Source organism: Oryx dammah, unplaced genomic scaffold, assembly GCF_014754425.2.
Source record: "Oryx dammah isolate SB20612 unplaced genomic scaffold, SCBI_Odam_1.1 HiC_scaffold_5, whole genome shotgun sequence".
Taxonomy (NCBI): Eukaryota; Metazoa; Chordata; class Mammalia; order Artiodactyla; family Bovidae; genus Oryx; species Oryx dammah.
In genome coordinates, this window is record NW_024070189.1 from 49,442,373 (window position 1) to 49,455,068 (window position 12,696).

The window sequence follows — 12,696 nt, forward strand, 5'->3', positions numbered from 1 at the left end:
CTGAACAAAATATGTACTTTAGTTAATAATACTGTATCACATGTTAATTTCCTGTCTTTTTAACCAACAATATTTCTTTATAGTCTCAGAACTGGATTAGGAGTTTCAAGCCTCATTCAAGTTATTTTAATCACTAAGATAATAAATTTTCTAGACTTTTAGCTGTGATTCTAGATGCCAAAATACATGAAACTATATCAAAATTTTGAGTGAATATAAATTAGAAAGCTTTTGTATACATATATATAAATAGAATGTATAATGTATATATTTCAGAAAACTTTAGAATTTTTGCCTAGCAAAAGAATTTATGACATTTTGATTCTACTTGTTTGACTTGGTATGAATAGAATGCTAGGCCACTGTTTTTCATTTGCACCAAACTCTTTCCTGCTTCTGACTCCTCAAGGTGGGTGGTCCCAAGGCATAGGAAGACAGCTGCCTGGGCCCAGAGTGTGGGAGGGAAGGCCAGGAAGGCCAGCGAATGGGCGCTCAGGGAGGGGCTCAGCAAGGGTGCTGCAGGTTGTCTGTTACTGGCAGAGCGAGCTGTGCATCAGAAGCAGAGGAAAGTTGTTGCCATGGTGATGGACCAGCCAAAGAAGGGCTTAGGGAGCAGGCTGCTAGACAAGCTGGTTCATAAATCAGCACATGACTGAATGCTTAAAAAAATAAAGGCTCTATTCTTCAGGCACAGCAAAGAAGAAAATCATAATTATCACTCCCCAGTAATCTATCTGGGTCTGAATCCAGAGAAACAACTGATATTTCCAACACAACATTTTTTGAACAAGGAATAATTTTGTCCAGCTTCTTCTCATTTGGGGGGTACCTACAGAAGCAAGGTTATCTGCTCAAGGTCATGTAGCAAGCTAAGCTGAGGTAGAGAAAGCAGGGGAAGTAGAGGCTAAGGAAAAAGGGGTGTGGGGTGACTTTTCCCTTCTCCAGGGATGACTGCGGGGTCACAGGGCACCTGCTCAATCATCTTCACAGTTACTTGTACCCACTCACCTCCAAGACCCTGCCGCTGATGTATCGGTCACAAGTCTCGCACTTAATGCCAAACTGGGAGTGGTAATCAGACTCGCAGTACGGAACGCCATCCCTGCAGAGGAAGTCCACACAGGAAGAGGAAATTAGGGGGGTCTGCGGGGGTGTCACGTGGAACTTCCCAGACCCAAAGATAACTGTGACTGGACCAAGATTAGAAGCACTCAGGTAGCTGTTCAAAGTGCAAAACCTGCCCAGACACCCCTCAGATCTACAGGATCAGACAGTCCCTGGGGTGAGTGGGCTGGGTGATCGGCATCTTGACAAACTGCCCACGCACGCCTGGAAAGTAGTTTGTGGCTGGCTGTGAGGGTCCCTCACTCTTCTTCCTTGCTCTCTCCTCAGATTTTCCAGACCCACTCTGTTCCCTTTACCCTAAAGGACTCTTTTAAAAGGTCATTTAAAAAATAGAGCTTCCATTTCGAATAGGTAATATCTGCATTTGGCACACTGCAAAGGCACAGGGGGGAAGGTCTGTACCCTCCTCAGTCTCTCCCAGTTTCCCTTCCAGGAGGTCATCAATGTGATCAATTGTTTTTGCATATTCTTAAGAGTTCCTTTTCTAACAAAACACTGGTACAAAACGAATCATATGACTGTGCTCCTAAATCAGTAGAAAACAGGGACACTTGCCCTCCCCAGTCATCTCCTAAGTGCTCCATTCTTGCCCAGTGCTTATAACTTACTGGGCAGTAATAAGATTATTGTTAGTTATTCTTACACTCTCCCCTACTACAGTAGCCATTGATATTTACTGCTTGGTATGTGTTGGGCTCTCTGATGGTATTTTACAGAGGTTATTTCATTCAATACTTGCAGCAGTCCTATGAGGTTGGAACTAGATGTCTTCCCATTGTGTGGATGAGAAAACCCAACCCAAATGATCTAGTGCTGGTTCAAATCCACATGGGCTGGTTTCTCAGCAGGCTGTCATGAGACTTGAAGGATGTGGCTCCAGGGTGTCCCAGGGCTCAGCACAGCGTCTGTCCTGGGGGATCCCCATGATGGCTGACAGGAGTCCCCAAAGGACGTCTGGGTTCAGCTTTCAAGGGCCAATGTGGAGATGACTGGGGGCATCAAAGCACTCAGCCCAGCTCGGTCCCGGCCTAGCTCTAAGGCCCAGATCTGATGACATCTCTCTGAGGTGCTGATGACATCTTCTGTATGGCACAGAACTCACTCACACGCAGAGAGGCCTTAGACCAGGCACATCCATGCTGCTGCCCTGTGGGTACTGCTAGGATCCCACCCTGGGCAGCAGGGCCGTCAGTGCTGCCTGAAGGAGAGGCAACATTGAGGACTGGTGCCCAGCAAAGCCACGAGGTGACACTGTTGTTTGTGGGTCCATGAGACAAGCCTCCCTCACCCTCAACCCTTTCATACTCTTGGGGGTGGGAGGGTAACCCTGCAGAGGGATAAAGTCATTTGTCAGGAGGTGGGTACAATGAACCAGCAAAATTTGGGTATAAATGCCAACACCTCCTAATTTGGGCCCAGGGAATCTGCATCTTCACAAGCTCCCCACGCATGCCTGGGAAGCACTGTCTGCTGCTGGTTGAGGTCTTTGGGAATTTGACATACATGATTCTAAAAAGAGGCAGAGTGTAAAAATTAATATTTACTGGGTATTGATTAGGTACAAAGCACAGATCTTTGAACCCTATGAGGGTTCTTCTTTTTAGCCCTGTTTCTATAAATGAAGAAACTGAGACTCGGAGAAGTTGAGTCTCTTGCTCAGGTCAAGTGGGCTGGGCTTCTAACCTGGGCATCAATACCAGAGCCGGCACTGCTAAGTACCTTCCACTCTGCTGGCAGATGGATGAAGAGCCCAGAGCCCAGCTGCAGAGGCCTAAGGCGTGGTGGGTAATCTGGGTTGGACCTGCTCATAAGGAGCTCTGAGCAAACTTTTACTCCCCCAGAGAATGTGGACTTGAACTCACAGACACAAGGACTCCTGGCTGGCATCTCACCAAGGGAACACCTTACTTGGCAGGCACAGAGGTGCATGCCAAACTCCCACTAACATGCATTCAAAGTGCTCGGGCTGTGACCTCAACTCACCTCTGCAGCCTTGGACTTCACCTGTGCACACGCCCAAGTTCCAGCAAACAGGATGGATGTGGCCAGCAACTCCCTGCCCTTGCCCAGGCTGGGCATTCTGACTACAACCTCTCCTTCTTTGCATTTTCAAATCTTATACCCCTTTTCAACATCCAGCTCAAATATTACCAACTTCCATAAAGCTCTCACATATTCCAGATACCACTTCTGCTAGTTAGAAGTGAACAGTCACAGCCACAGCCTGTGGCTTAGACCTCTGACACAGACAAGGGTTGTTTGGCTAGCACCTACCTCCCTTTTTGACAGCAGCAGTACTTTGCCTGAGTTCTGGGAACCACCCCTTCACACTCACAGTTACAAAGGGCTGCTCTCTGACTCAAGGGTTTAGATCCTTCTGGCCAGTGATTGGTCAGGGATGAGCATGTGACCCAATGGAGGCCAAATCAGAGGCAGCTGTGGGACTTTTGCGGGAGTTCTTGGGAAAGAGGCCTTTCTCTCTCTTTGCCAGGTTTATGAAGCTGCTAGAAACAAAGCTTGGAGTTGTTGGTAATCATCTTTGCTATGAACTGGGGAGGTCCTGCTTGAGAATGAATCAGACACAAAGGAAAGCAGAGCTGGGAGAGACAAGAAAGACTGGGGAGAGGGTGGGGCTTCTGAAGGGCTAATGACAGCTTTAAGCCTCTGGATTCAGCCATGCCAGAAGCCAGAATGCCACTGACCTTCCCATTTCTGTGAGTCAATAAACTCCCATTTTTGCATTCAAGGGAGTTTGAGTTGGGTTTTCTGTCACTTCTGATTGGAAAGGTCTTAAGGAATAGAACTTCTCTTGAGCTCTAAATCACATGTACCCCCTGAAGTCATCATATTTTATGCATATAGCCTGTCTTTCTTATTTCTTGACAGCAGAACCATCCACGCTACAACCTTAATGCTCTCTACATCCTAGCATCAGATCAAAGAGTGATACTAGAAAATGTCTGGATCATAGTGTAAAAAGTTCTGAGGGCTAGTGGCCCTAATTTTTTTTTTAGGTACTTGAGTATGTAAATATGGTCATAAGGGCCTGGCACAAGGGGTCTTGTCTAGTGTTCAGTGTTGGGGCTAGGCCATCTCTCCTGACAACTGTGTGTCCATCATCTCTTAATGCATTTCATTCAACAACTGTATTATCGACTTTGGGTCAGGCATTGTGCTACAGGCTGCAGTGAATTAAACAAACTCCCACCCTGGTGAGGACAGAAATATAATGAAATATAATCACTGTGGCAATAACTTCCTGAAACTCAGTTTCTACAGCTTTTCAAATAGGGGTTAACACCTCATGGGGGTAGTCATGGGGCTTAATGTGATAATTTGTATAGAGCAGTTATTACATTCCTTGTCCATACTAAAAGCTCAATTAATGATAATTAATATTATCCTTATTAAAAAGGTAACATGGTTAAATATACAATCGCAAATGGTGTTGACCTACCCAAAGGAAACGAATAGGGCCGATGAGGGCCACTGGGAGGGCCAATGTGGAGGGCCTGTAAGAGGTGGTATGAAGCCAGTTCTGAGGGGAGGGTATGGGACCTGAGACCAGAGGAAGGGGAGGAGCAACATGCTCAGAACAGAGGAGAGCATCTGAGAACAGAGGAAGCACGGAGTGAGAGCCCAAGGTGAGGGGTGCCGTCTGCGGCTGGAGTGTGGTAGCCGGACAGAAATGGAGGGAGATGCTGCTGGTGATTCAGGCCAAGGGCCATGTAGGGCCAGGCCTGGGGGCATGCAGAGGTCAGGCAGGCAGGGCAGGGGAGAGACCTACTTGCTGATGTACTCCCCAGTGAGGATGACGCTGCAGGTCTGGCATTTGAAGCAGCTGACGTGCCACTGCTTGTCCAGCGCCAGGAGCGACTGGCCATGCTTGATCTCCTCCTTGCACCCAGCGCAGTCTGCAAAGACAAGAGGACTCGATGAGCAAAGCACCTCGGGCCCTGGGACCCTTGCTGTCGTCTCGCGCCCGAGTCTAGGCAACCCCTCCTGAATGCTGGCTTTTCTGTAACTGCTCCCACCTAGGTATTGGCACCAGTCAAGACTATGTCAGGTAAGCGAAAGGCCAAAGGCACCCTGGCCTCTTGACAAGGGGTCCTTGTGTGAGGGAGAAAGAAAGACCTCATAGGGTTCCTCCAGAAAGTTCCTTGCTGGTCATCCTGACCGTGGTTCATCCAGAGCGGACCCTGAACTGCTCCTAGCCTGTTCTCAAGTTGCTAACAAAGCTCATGCAACTCTCTGTGACCTGGGGACCTGCAGCATCAGTGTCACCTGGGAAATTGCAAATGTGTAGAAATGTGGGCCCCATCCAGATCAACTGAATTTTTAACTATTTTATTTTTATTGAAATACACTTGATTTACAATGTTGTATTCATTTCAGGTAAAGCAAAGTGATTCAGTTACACACACACACACACACACACACACACACACACACACGTACTATATTCTTTGTCAGGTTCTTTTCTATTATAGGTTATTACAGGGATTAAATACAGTTCCCTGTGCTATATGGTAGGTCTTGTTGCTAATCTATTTTACATGTAGTAGAGTGTATCTTTTAATCCCCAAACCCTAATGTATCTTTCTCTTTCTCCTTTGTTAACCATAAGTTTTTCTATGCCTATCAGTCTGTTTCTGTTTTGTAAATCATTTGTATTGTTTTTTTAGGTTCCACATATAAGTGGTATCATATGATATTTGTCATTCTCTGACTTATTTCACTTACTGTGATAATCTCCAGGTCCATTCTTATTGCTGCAAGTAGCATTATTTCATTCTTTTTTTATGGCTGAGTAATATTCCATTGTATATATACCACATCTACTTTATCCATTATCTGTTGATGGACATTTAGGTTGCTTGCATGTCTTGGCTACTGTGAGTAGTGCTACAATGAACACTGGGGGGCATTTATCTTTTTAAATTAGAGTTTTCTCCAGGTAAATGCCCAGGGGTGGAATTCCTGGATCAGACGGTAACTCTATCTTTAGTTTTTTGAGGAACGTCCATATTGATCTTCATAGCGGCTGTATCAATTTACATTCCCACCAGCAGTGAAGGAGAGTTCTCTTTTCTCCATAGCCTCTCTGGCATTTGTCATTTGCAGATGTTTTCATGACAGCCATTCTGAGCGATGTGAAGTGACACCTCATTATAGTTTTGATTTGCATTTCTCTAAAATGCAAAAAATTTGAGCAACTTTTCATGTGCCTGTTGGCCATCTGTATGTTTTCTTTGGAGAAATTTCTATGTAGTTCTTTTACCCATTTTTTTGGACTGGGTTATTTTTTTCATATTGAGCTGCATGAGCTGTTTTATATATTTTGGAAATCGAGTCCTTGTCACTGAATTTTATCAAGATCTCTAAGCACAGCAGAGTTTGAGAATCCCTGCTCCAAGCTTTGGTTCTACTTTTTCTCACCTTTAGGCTCATATGCTCAATGGTTTGTGATTTGTGTGCTTTTGGTTAAACCTATTCTCTTGCCTAGCACCATGCTCAGCACACGGTAAAAACTTAGAGTAGATGTTCTGAATGAGCAGCCCTCCTAGCACCCAGGCAAAGGATATAACTTACCATGCACACCTCCTCCCTTATGTGACTACAAACTAAACATCTGCCTCCCTAAGCAGTGAGGGTTAAAGAGTCTGATGAGATTGTTCCAGAGCAGAAAGGCACCCTTGCTCTCCGTTTCCATCACCCTGGACCATGCACTGAGGCCAACAGAATGTAGGGGGGGCCAGAGGCTGCCTGTTGCTCAACAATGTCTAGGGAGGGGCAGGAAATGGAGGCAGGGTCCGAGGTACTTGGGAGATGCTGGGAATTCAGGCTTAGCTGACCGGATGTCCCACTCTAGAGGAGGAAAGGGTCAAGGGGCAATGTTTACCAGAGCACAGGCCTCCTTCTTGGCACCAAAGGCAAATGCACACTTGGGAGCAGTAGAGGAGGAGAGAGACACACAGCAAGTTGGGAGAGGCTGGCTGAAGCTCTCTCATCCAGCTGGAAGCCAGTCCTGGAGAAGAGATGAGGCGTCTGTGTCTCTAGGAAGGAGGTGTGTCCAGCAAGCTGTGGAAAGTCTGGGCCCTGACGAAGTGTGTGTATGAGTCAGCTCCCATAGTCCATGCCTCTTGGCTATACAGCACCTTTCTAATGTCTCTTAGCACAAGCTGGGGCCAAGAAGGTCTCTCACTGCAAAATGCTTCAAGTCCCAGGTCTTCAAACGCGGGCTGGTAGAACAGATTTAGGATTTCTTTCTTTTCCTTTTTTTTTTTTTTCTCCTGGAATAAGTCAACTTCCACTCCATCCCAATCATCACAGTCTTCAGAATGTCATTGTTTAGAGGTCAGTACCCCCTCTTCTTTTATAGATAGATGGCCTCTGAAGTGACTTGTCCGTGCTCTGTATAGGAAAACCCGAGGGCTCAGGCATATGGTCCAGCTTTCTAGGCCACAGGTGCTGAATTTGTGTCTCTGTGGGCTTTCTTAATAGGGTGAAAAGATTCCACATCAAAGTCCCACCCAGCATAGTAATCCTCAGCATTCTCAACAGGTGGGCTGCTGCTGCTGCTAAGTCGCTTCAGTCGTGTCTGACTGTGTGATCCCATAGACGGCAGCCCACCAGGCTCCCCCATCCCTGGGATTCTCCAGGCAAGAACACTGGAGTGGGCTGCCATTTCCTTCTCCAATGCATGAAAATGGTGGGCATCTTCCTCTAAATCACTGCCTCCTGGGGTGAGCAGCTCACCCCCTGTTGCCTCTGGACAGGTAAGACTGTCATGATGGCCTTTTTTATATGAAGCTGAGGCCTGAATTCTTGTGAAATCCCCTATTTTAAGCAACCAAGGATTATCTATCTACCTCTTACCCTAAATGTGTTTCTTCAAATCTTTTATGATAACTACAGTTTCTCTCTTCTCCTTTATCTCCCACACTTCACTTTTCCTTGCTTGACGTGGTCTGAGCAAATTCACTTGTGGATTCCATGGAGATAGAGAAGTTACTGGTTAATACCAACACTGTCTATCTTTTCAATAAACCTTACTCAAAGAGTTGCATCCTTTTGTGGCCACAAAAGAGATGAGTCCATCTCTTTAAGTTGCAGTGACATATCTGATATAAATTGGCATCTTGAATTAAAATTTAGGAGATGGTACAGTATAGTGGTTAGAGGTTGAGCTGAGAGGTTAGAGTGAGTGGAGAGAGGCTGGCCAAGGGGAGAATCCCAGCTCCCCAGCTGACTAGCTGTACAACTGTTCAGGTCCAGCTTCCTCATCCGAACATGACTGGTGTGAAGATGAACTGAAGTCAGGCCTGGAAGGACTTTGCACAGGGCCGGGCATGTATGTACCCAATAAGTGGTTATTATCATTATTATACCACATTCTCATGGTTTTTAACTCATACTCTGTGCATTATCCAATCTCTGATATGAGGTCAGAAGCAGTATCTCTGATGTAGGGAAGGCCTGCTAATTCCTCCTGAGAATTCTGGCACACCTATTCCATTTTTTCCCCCCATATTATATTGTTCATCCTCCACTCAACTGGCTTCAGATGAAGGATCTTTACCAGGATCTTTTTCCCCCCTCTTCTTCCAACTTTTACTTATGACCAACATTGGAGCTTCAGGCACTGCATCCGGGAGCCCATGGACCTGGTGTAATAAGCAAGGTCAGGACACACCCTGCCCCAAGCTGGATTCTGCACAGCCAGCTGTCCACTCCATTCCTCATATGTTCTTCTTTATTCCAAAATTACCACCTTCAGCTGGCAATAAGCACGATGCACCTGCTCCTCCTAAATCCCTCCATTTACTGGAATCTCTGAAGACCCCAGACAGTTATTTTTAGCTTTTTCTGACTGTGTCATTCATTACAGCAAAAATAGGTGGGTGTGTGAGTCATAGCAAGCTCCTCACCTTGTTTTAGGCAACTAATCCAGAAAGACAGGACCCTTCCTATTAGCAAGTCATGTCTCTGGTATAGGGTGTTAAGGGAGTAGGCTCCAAAGCCAGACTTGCCTAGGCTCACACTCTGGTTCCATTACCATTATCTAAGTGACCTGTGACACTCTTAGAGTATCTGGTTTCTTATCTGAAAACCATTGCTCTTGTCTCCCTCATAGAGTTGTGGTGATGATTAAATGAGATGTTTAGAAAACTTAGTCCAGTACTGAGGATAGTAATGGCCAGTCAATGCTAGCAGCCGTGATGGCAGTAGTTTTGGTGGCGACGGTACCACTGCTGCTGATTCTTTGCAGTGAGGTCTGAGCAGTGCCCGGCACTAGCAACAGTCCATGTCAGCAAAGGTGAAGTGTTGGTGATGGTGCTGGTGGCGGTGATGGTATTCAATGTGACGCTGGTGACTGTGGGGATGGCAGTGCTGGTGGTGCGAGTGGTACTTATGGTGGTGACAGCAATGGTGCTGGTGGAGGTGGTGATGTTGCTTCCGCCCCTGATTCTTCTCAGCAAGGTCTGTGAAGAAACAGTTCTCCTGCCTGGGATAAGTAACATGATTCCCATCTTTTGACAGTTCCCAAGTATTCTTGATCTCTTCTGAGTAGATACAGATGCTGCTTTTCCACAGTGTCTTGACATTCCAGGAATGAAAATTCACACTCCTCTGGCTCAAACATACAGCAAGTCTCTCGTCCTTCATTTTCCTTTTCCAAGCTATGTTCATCATCTTAGCACTCTTTTGAATCTTGTTTTAGTTTCCTCCATCCCTGGGGGACTCAGAAGCCCTTTCAACCTCCCCTCGAGTCAGGAGACTACTTTGTGTTTGCAGCATGGACAATGACCACCTTTGGGGAAAGAACATTTCTCTGAAACATATGCCCCATAGATCCACACATTGATGCCTAGACTTCGTGAGTAGCAAGATGAGCCATGATCCTAGGCATTCCCCTGGAGACTGCCCACATGCTCACTGTTCTTCTGTACTGACTCTTCCTTCCCTTCTTCTACCTCCTGATCTGAAGAATTATGGTGGAGACATTTAGCAGCCTCTCCTCGTGGACATGCTCCCATGCAGGCCTCCCACATGCAGCTGAGGAAATCTCCCACCTGCCTGAGATCCCCAAGGCACACAGTAACACACGACACAAGCTGAGTGAAATAACAGCAGATTAAGGAATTCATTCTCAGTTCTCCTCTGGCATGTTTTCTAGATTAGACCACCACGCCAACAAAACCCCTCACTTTATATTTAGAGAGCAGTTTACACACTATGATGTATGTTAGTCTGATTGCCGAATACGGATACATTTGCTTTCCACCAAGTTGGGTGAACTGAGCCACAGGGAGGCTGCATGACAGGTATGCCTCACACAGAAGGAACACAGCCTCCTGACTCCAGCTGTCTTCTCTCTGTGGCCTCACACGGGGTCTCACTGGGGTCCGGGTACCTGAGCAGCATCAGCCATGGTCCTGTGGTCCTCCATCCCAGAATTTCAGACTTTCTGTCATTCTGGATGATGCTTTCAAGCAGTTATGAAGGATAACAGTGTGTGCACTCAGCCTTAGCCACCTCAAGATGGAAACCTGCTCAGAGCAGCAAATTTTTCTTGATCCCCACCAAAGACACTGAAGGAAGGTCTGGGAACAGGTCTGAATCAACTGAAAGGAGGGAAGGATGATGCAGGGAGCCCCCCAACAGGCTCCCTTGCTATTGGAGCCTCCGGGAGCGGAGTCCTGCTGACTTGGGGGAGGTGGTTCTGTGCTCACCCTCCTCGAGTGGACACAGCCCCAGCATGCTGACTCTGCTGGTGCCGTGGCTGACAGCCCCCACATGGCGCAGTGGGCACATGCAGCCCAGGACGCTAATGGGCCTTCATTGATTCTGCCGACAAGGCCAGCGAGAGTGTCATGTAACATGAAAGAATGCTGGAGCCTAACCTGGCTTACGAGACCCTGGGTGTGTGTGTGGGCACATGCAGTAAGGGGTCTGAGAAGGGCGTTTTGCAACAGTGATTTAGATATCTTACAGCTAGACAAGCTGGAATGGAATGGACATTCCACAAATCAGAATGACTGTTCTAAGGCACACCTCCGATCCTCAGCTCCCCTCCACGCCCCAATCTGTGTTTTAGTGATAGAACATGATCTTTATGAGTAGTTATCAGGTTTAGGGGCAGTGAATGAATCATTCAGGAAGCTTCTTAAGATCATATATTTCTAGGTCCCATTCCTACAAATCCAAAGTGGGCCTAGAAATCTGTATTTTTGCCAGTTTTGCAGTGAAGCTAATGCTGCAGGCCACAGGACACACCCTAAGAGACACTAAGCACAGCCCTTGTGGCTTTCTCCCATATTCCATCTTTGGCTAAGATATGTCCACATATAGTTTTTTAGTGGAATTTGTAAGAATTGAGAGCCACTGGTGGAAAACACCTGCTCAGCTCTGTTGGGGTGCTCCAGGCAGCTTGAACCAAAAGGGAGATAAGGAGGCCCACTCATCCCAGGAGAACTACCCAAGCGGCTGAAATGTGGCCCAGGCCATCCCTGTTTACTGTTGGGCAGTCTGTTTTCCCTGCCTTTGTATGTTGGGAAGCTCATGAGTCTGGGCTGTCTGCCAACTGGGTCATACTTCAGGAGTCCTCCAGGGTGGGAACTGCCCCCACTTCCCTCCAGGCTGCAGAAGGGAAGTGGTTAATGAAACTGGGACAGGGGAGCCCTGGGAGATGTGCTTGCAGACGGGGAGGCACCCGGCGGGGAGGACTCACGGCTTGGTCCGCGGATCTTGATGGGCTTACTGCTGGTCATGGACTGGGAGCACGTCTGACACAAGCATTCCTTCCCACTGAAGGTCACCTTGTCTCCAATGGGGAAAGGCTTCCTGTGAGGAGGAGGAAGAAGAAGAAATTCAACACCTCCTCTCCAGAGGGCTCTGTGTCTATAGGTGACCTGATGACTTGTGCTGGAAGATCTCTGGTAGCACATACAGCACATACAGAGTACCAGCTGCATTCACGGGCTGTTCCCGGGGCAGAGCTAAACCACTCAATCAGGATCAGGACTGGAAGGAGATCCCGTTGGGCCATTTACATGATTTTTAAACACTGGGCAAATCACACCACTTCTTTGAGCTTACATTTCTCTTCTATACAACGATGGTGGTGGTGGCTTAGTTGCAAAGTCGTGTCCGACTCTTGTGACCCCATGGACTATAGCCTCGCAGGCTCCTCTGTCCATGGAATTCTCCAGGCAAGAATACTGGAGTGAGTTTCCATTTCCTTCTATACAATAAAGAGGCTAAAAACTCGTCCCAGGGGTGCTTCCTCCTGGAAGGATGTCTTCCCAACTTGACCTATCCCTATATGTCAGGAAGAACTCAATTAAATTTGTCAAAACGTCTTCCTTTTACTCCCCAGGACATCCATAGAGAACCTCTTCGTCTGCTCATCTGCCTTTGAACAGTTGGGAGTTTCACAGCTCAGGAATCTCAAGCTTGTCCTGTCCTGCCTCCCTAACTAAATATAAACTGTTTAGAACCCTCAGCACAGCCAACCCCATCACGCAGCAGCTCTTGCTCACGTAGTCTAGAACGGCTGTTAACGTG

At 47.0% G+C, this 12,696-nt stretch overlaps 1 protein-coding gene across 8 annotated transcripts in view; it reads right to left on the reverse strand.

Moving 5' to 3' along the window:
- ABLIM3 (actin binding LIM protein family member 3) overlaps positions 1-12,696 on the reverse strand; it is a 130,854-nt gene that overhangs the window by 56,281 nt on the left and 61,877 nt on the right. For all 8 annotated transcript variants that reach the window (XM_040239639.1, XM_040239640.1, XM_040239638.1 and 5 more), the window contains 3 exons: positions 11,861-11,973; positions 4,913-5,039; positions 1,009-1,102 (listed from right to left, as the gene is read on the reverse strand). In XM_040239639.1, coding sequence (XP_040095573.1) covers positions 1,009-1,102; positions 4,913-5,039; positions 11,861-11,973 — 334 coding nt within the window. The remainder of the gene's footprint in view (positions 1-1,008; positions 1,103-4,912; positions 5,040-11,860; positions 11,974-12,696) is intronic.